At 36.1% G+C, this 6,986-nt stretch overlaps 1 protein-coding gene across 1 annotated transcript in view; it reads left to right on the top strand.

Moving 5' to 3' along the window:
* WWP1 (WW domain containing E3 ubiquitin protein ligase 1) overlaps positions 1-6,986 on the top strand; it is an 81,189-nt gene that overhangs the window by 14,924 nt on the left and 59,279 nt on the right. Inside the window, 3 exon segments of the mRNA XM_007461724.1 lie at positions 3,032-3,169; positions 3,268-3,334; positions 6,603-6,787. Of these exon segments, the coding sequence (XP_007461786.1) occupies positions 3,032-3,169; positions 3,268-3,334; positions 6,603-6,787 (390 nt within the window).

Raw genomic sequence — 6,986 nt, 5'->3', positions numbered from 1 at the left:
AGAGTGTGTGTTTTTGACAAGTCCGTGATGAAAGAGTAATAAATTGTCTAGTCATATATGTAGCTTCCTAGAAACTCAGGTTCAGACTGTTCTTTTCCCCAGTTAAAACTAAGGAAGGATGTCCAGGAGGTAGGAAATAATCAGCTACTGCCTGCCTTGTAAGTTTCCTGAGGATGGCTCTATCTTAATAGTTTATTTTAAATTTTATTAAGCACCTACCTTCTGTCAGATACTGAGGATACATCACTGAATTAGCTGAATAAGATCTCTGCTCTATTGGAGACTTCAGTTTAGTTGGGGAGATGGACCCACTGCCCACCCCCGCACCAATTCTGGTGGTAAGTCCATTGAAGGAAATAAGTGGAGTAATGGTAGGGAGGAGGTCTACTTTAGGCTGGTCAGGGTTTATCCTGCTTTCCCAGAGTGCACTATCTGCCACACACTAGGCAATCACATATTGAATGGATGAATATGTCTGAGTTGGCTTGTTTATACTGTAATAGAATAATACCCTCATATTCCAGCCCCTCCCAACACACACGTAGAGAGAATTATTTATGTGATAAGTCCTCCCAATTTTATGACTCAGAAATGTTGTATCCCAATCTTCCATGTTATAATTGTGAAAGGCTAGATGTTATGAACAACCTCCCACTGCAGAACAGTTAGGTCCTGGATAGGACGAGTTTCTGTGGCATTGATGAGTTTTGCAAAGAGGCAGGGGTGGTCTCCAAGGGCCCTGTTCTTCCGGAAAAAAAAAAAAAGACAAAGAAAACCTTATGAACTAGAGTTAGATTAGTGGATGATGCTGATAGCACTTTTGGCTGACAGCCAGCTAGAGGAGCTGAGCTTAGACTCCTGTAGTCTTGACTCTTGGCGTGCCCTCACACCACTGAAAGAATAAGAAACTGACCCCGCCTGTACTAAAGCCCAAAGATTACCCTTAGATTAATATCAGAAAATGAACTCCGCATCAAAGATCACGAATTGTAAGAAGCCACCCATAAGCAGAGGTTGGCAAACATTTTCTGTAAAGGACCAGATGGTAAATATTTAGGCTTTGCAGGTCATATAATCTCTGTTGCACCTATTCGGCTCTTCCATTGTAGTTGGAAAGCAGCCATAGAAAATATGTACATGAATGAGCATGGCTGTGTTCAAATAAAACCTTATTTACAGGAACAGGTAATGGGCCAGATTTGGCCTATTCTCTATAGTTTGCTGGCCCCTGGATTCATTGATATCCAAAGAAGGATGATAAAGAGGAGGTCATGCTTTCATCAAAGTGAAATGCATGACACCAAAGACAAAAAAAAGCAGCTATGGAGAAAAACAGGTCATTTGCAAAGGTTTGTAAATCAGGCTTACATAATTAGCAGTAATAGGATAAGATGGTGGAAAAATATCTTCAAAGAGTTGAGAGATCATTGTCAATACAAAGTTGGCATGTCCAAGAAATCTTTCAGGATGAGACTCCAAACATTTACAGATTTAAAAAAAACGAGAGAATTTACCACCAAGAGACCTACTTTAAAGTGATTTTGAAAGGCTATTCTTTTTTTTTTAATTTTTATTGGAGTATGGTTGATCTACAATGTAGTGTTAGTTTCAGGTGTACAGCAAAGTGAATACATATATCCACTCTTTTAGATTCTTTTCCCATTTAGGCCATTCTTTAAGAATCTACTCAAAGCCTATTGAGTAAAAGGCTATTCTTTAAGAATTTACTCAAATAGCTAAATATTTTAGGAACGAGAGCTGAACCTCCAAATTCCAGATACTTTAAATAGAGAAAGGTGACAAAAATGAAATAGAATGGTGGTCAATATAGTTATCTTCAGACATAGATTATTAGAATCTAGATAAAACTGAAATTCATGCTTTTGTAGGGTTGGGTTTTTTTTTTTTTTGGTACTTTAATATTAATATTTCCTCTAGTTTCTCTGTTTTTATTAATGTTGATTTTGTGATGTGGAGTGGAAATGAGGTTTATGGTGGTGAAAATGGTTGGGGTAGGTCTTCTACAAGGTTTTCTTTATTACATGGTTCTTAAATTTTTGCAAAGAATTCCTGTCTAATGGTTAGTTGTTACAGATTTTTTTGTGTGTGTTATATTTTCTGTACTTGGGTAATTAGTCAATATGTTTGTGCTAGACATTTGTAAATGGAAAAAAAAAACCCAACAAATTTGTTAAATATAGGAGGGACCAAAGTCAAGGACATAATCTAAGAAGAAATATGTTTCATGATTTCAGAAGTGAAGATCAGATTGAAGTAACTGGCCTCATTTTGGATAATAATGGGATCACTAATACTTTTGATATGTATTCCGTGGGATAGGAGAAGTTGAAGCAAAATGACTTTGAGTTTAAGTAAGAATTAGATATCCTAATAATAGGAAGAAATATTTGGCCTTATATGAAAAAGAAATAATAAACTATTACCATTTATTGAGCACTTACTGTGTGTCAGATGTGGTGCTAAGAACTTTCTCTGTGGCTTTGCATTTGGACCTTATGACAGTTCCTTTAGTTTGATGCTTCTGTTATCTTCATTTTGTAATGAGGAAACTGAGGCTTTAAGTAGCTTGACTACTTTGACTAGTTACTCAAATACAGCTAGAAGTTCCTGAGCTGGGATTAAGAACCAAACCCCCTGACTCCTGCAGAAATTTTGCCTTAACCACAAGTCTTATGTGGTACGTTGGGCCAAAGAACAAGTTTAGGCAATTGCTGAGCTTATTATCTAGATATATTTGTATATTCTCAGAGGTTTATACTGTGCAAAGGGGCAATTAAAGGTGATATTGAAAGTATGTGGTAGAGGGAAAGGAGTTATTCAACTAGGTGAGAAAGGAAGTGATTCTGGTATAGTATAGAAGGACCCATAGATAAAAACACATATAATTCTTTCCACATGTAGCCGTCAAGCACTGAATTAGAGTAATTCTTGATATGTAGTTTTGATTTCTAAAACATATTTTTGTATATAACAAAAGTGTTTAAATCAGGTTTGTTTTTTTTCTCCCTAGTGTAAAGAGTGAAAGAACAATTAAAACTTTCCTTGGAAACCAAGAATGGTGTTGTGCAAACTGGTGAATTAACAGTTGTGCTTGATGGACTGGTGATTGAGCAAGAAAATAGAACAAACTGCAGCTCATCTCCAACCAGTAAGCTAATAACTTCATGTGTTTTCAAAATTTGAAGGAAAAAAAAAAAACAGCAAGAAGTATATAAAAACCTAGTGTCTTTCTTTTTTGTCATTCAGTGGAAATACAGCAAAATGGTGATGCCTTACGTGAAAATGGAGACCCTTCGGCAAGGACAACCACCAGGTAGAATGTTTTATTTTAGTATTTGTGACAAAGTAATTAACATTTCCCACATATGAAGTTTATTAACCTTAGTTTAGAGTTTGCCATAGAATTTAAAAGCCTGTATCTAAGCATATCATTTGGTTGAATTCTTATCAAAGTAGTTTTTAGAAAAATAACAGCTTTAATGAGAAAATACACATATCATAAGAATAACGTGTATATTTCAGTGGTTTTTAGGTTAACAGAGTTGGGTAACCATCACTGCTGTCTAATTTCAGAACATTCTTACCATCTTCAAAAAGAAACTCTGTACACATGAACATTCTCTCCCCATCCCTCTTTCCTCCCAGCTCCTGCAGCCACTAATCTTCTGTCTCAGTGGATTTGCCTTTTCTGGCCATTTCTTATAAATGGTATCATATAATATATGATCTTTTGTTACTGGCTTCTTTTACTTAGCATAAGGTTCATCCATGTTGTAGCAATTGTCAGAACTTCATTCTTTTTTATTGGAAATGGCTTTTAAAAATCTGTATTTAGGCATATTTTATCAGTAAATAGAGTCAGGTAATGTGGGGAAATGGTCATCTTATTGCTGTCTGAATTGGCAGCTTCCTGTAATCACTAGAAGATAGATGGTGCACAGATTGCTATCTCCCCTCAGAGATCATCCTGCCATCTCTGTGATTCCCATATGTTCACATTTGATGACAGTTAATAGAGACTTCCTGTTTGAAATAATTTGTATTAGAATAAAAGCATGTAATAGCTCAAATATAGTGGAATGAACTGAAAATATGAAAATATATTGCTGTGAAGTTGACTTGTTGCATTTGAAAAAGCATGCCAGTATATGACAAAGTGTGACTTTCATTAATCTAAAGTTACTAATATTACTTCTAAATTGCCATTAAATGATTTTCATAGAGCACTTGAACAGATCAGTATGTCTTCTGAATATATATTTGGCTTAAATTTATTTAGTATCCGCATTATAATTTACACTGAGAAAATTCAGGACTGAAAGGGTACAACAGGTAGATTAAAATGCATTAGCGTGTGAGCATGTATATATGTGTACATATATATATATATGTTCTTAATAATTTTTGAAATACAATTTTAGATGGATAAAGGAGCTTGAATCACTGTCAAGCTAAAACCTAATATTGTTTATTGTATAGTAACACATTTTGAATCAAAGATTAGTTCTACAAGCACCAGGAGAACTTGAGTTGGGTTCTTTTACTTGGACTGCCAGATCACTGATCCTTGCTGGGTGTCTTGGGAGGGGTGTACAAATCAAAATCACTTGGGAAATTTTTCAAAACTTTACCTGCCTGAAGTTCCTCAACACATCTCATTCCAAATATATAGGTGACAAGGGAAAGTATCGTTTATCATCCAGATACTTACTGAGTGCCTGTTTGGTGCCAGACAGTAGTCCAGGCACTAAGGATACAGTCCTGTTGCTGTGAAATTTTCATTCTGGTGGGATAGAGGTAGTTAGTAAACAAGTGAAGAAATAAATTAGCTAATTGGAGATAGCGATAAGAACTATGAAGTCATTGAAACACAGGACAGGGTGACGGGAATGTAAAGGAGCCTGTTTTTTTTTTTTTTTCCTTTTTTTTGCGGTACGCGGGCCTCTCACTGTTGTGGCCTCTCCCGCCGCAGAGCACAGGCTCCGGTCGCGCAGGCTCAGCGGCCATGGCTCACGGGCCCAGCCGCTCCGCGGCATGTGGGATCCTCCCGGACCGGGGCATGAACCCGTATCCCCTGCATCGGCAGGCAGACTCTCAACCACTGCGCCACCAGGGGAGCCCCAAGGAGCCTGTTTTAAAGAGAAATGTCAGGGGATCATCTCTGAGGAAGTGCCATTTGAACTAAAATTAAAAGGCCAAAAATGTACCATCCATGGAGAGATTTCAGGGAAGAGCATTCCAGACAGAGGAAATAACAAGTAAAAAGACCCTATTTCTAGTTAATTTATGCTCTGCAGACTCTTATAACTCTAGAATATATTTAACCTTTCTTTGATAATCTTCTAAGTCATTATAATTTTACTCCCTGTGTCTAATAATTTATAATAAACATTTGAAGACTTTTCAGCATGATTTTCATATAAAATTAATTTACTAGTATATCTCCTCCAAGGTGGGCAAGGAGGAACTTGGAGAGAAATAGATCAGAGAGATAGATGGGGTGGGACAACTGAGATGTGATCTGATTTATATTTTTTAAAAAATTAAGGCTGCTCTCTGGAGAAGAGATACAGGGTGACCTGTGTATATGGAAAAGCTCTCTTGGTCACTTACATGGTATTGCCTAACTCCCTGCCAAAGTGTTTGATTTTGTAGTTGTAGATATATTTATTTATTTATTGCAGTATGAATGCACTGTAAATTCTTCTAACTCTGGGATATAATATTTTACTTTTTCTGATCATCATGTACTCATTATTTTAGTGCTAGTATGTAATAACTTGTGATCAATTTTTTAAGAATTTTTTGGTCTTTCAGTATTCAATAAAGTTCCAATAAACAGTTCGGAATTGATTTTTATAAGTTTCGTGACCTTTTTGAAAATACTTCAGAGCATTTTAAAATAAATATTAATATTCTTAAGACTAAAGTCTATTTAAGACTATTTAAAATGTACAAATTGAACATTGGTTTGAGGGACTGAATTCATTTTGACTTAGTATATTTGTATATCTCAATATATTGATACATTTATCTGACAGTGTGGATACACTTAGAATTGAAAGTAATTTAAACTTTAATATAGCAAAGTATGTAAGAAAATGTAAAAAATAACCTGTTAAAAAAGTAATCAGGGTATCTTTTGTTCATTACTCTTTATACCTATCATTTTGCTTCAATGTTAAGAGCTTGGTAAATATTTCTTATGAAACTTCTGATGAAAAGTTATTTAATTGTGGACTTCCCTGGTGGCACAGTGGTTGGGAGTCCGCCTGCCAATGCAGGGGACACAGGTTTGAGCTCTGGTCCAGGAAGATCCCACGTGCCGCAGAGCAACTAAGCCCATGCGCCACAACTACTGAAGCCTGTGTGCCTAGAGCCTGTGCTCTGCAACAAGAGAAGCCACTGCAATGAGGAGGAGCCCATGCACTGCAACGAAGAGTAACCCCCGCTCGCCGCAACTAGAGAAAGCCCACATGCAGCAATGAAAACCTAACGTGGCCAAAAATAAATAAATAGGTAAGTTATTTAATTGTACTTAATTCATTGAAGTAAGGCTTTTTTTCTTTTTTTTTTTATAGGTTGGCTGCTGAAGGTACTAATGGAATAGATAATCACGTACCTACAAACACTGTAGTACAGAACTCATGCTGTTCATATGTAATTAATGGAGACAGCACACCTTCATCTCCATCTCAGGTTGCTACCAGACCCCAAAACACACCAGCTCCAAAACCACTCACATCTGAGCCTGCCAATGACACTGGTAAGCATGGCTGCTTATGACACATTGTTTAAATGAAAACTAAATTAAAGTTTATTATCTATACCTGTACTTTTCTTATCGTACAATCTTTCTTAATCTTCAGTTTTATAAAAGGAACGTGAAGATTGCAATACCTGAAATTTTTTCTAATAATTTGAATTTTTCTAGATTATTTAGGAAGATATTCCAAAAATGTATT

The sequence above is a fragment of the Lipotes vexillifer genome, unplaced genomic scaffold, assembly GCF_000442215.2.
Source record: "Lipotes vexillifer unplaced genomic scaffold, Lipotes_vexillifer_v1.1 scaffold163, whole genome shotgun sequence".
NCBI lineage: Eukaryota > Metazoa > Chordata > Mammalia > Artiodactyla > Lipotidae > Lipotes > Lipotes vexillifer.
This window is presented reverse-complemented; position numbering and strand designations above follow the sequence as displayed.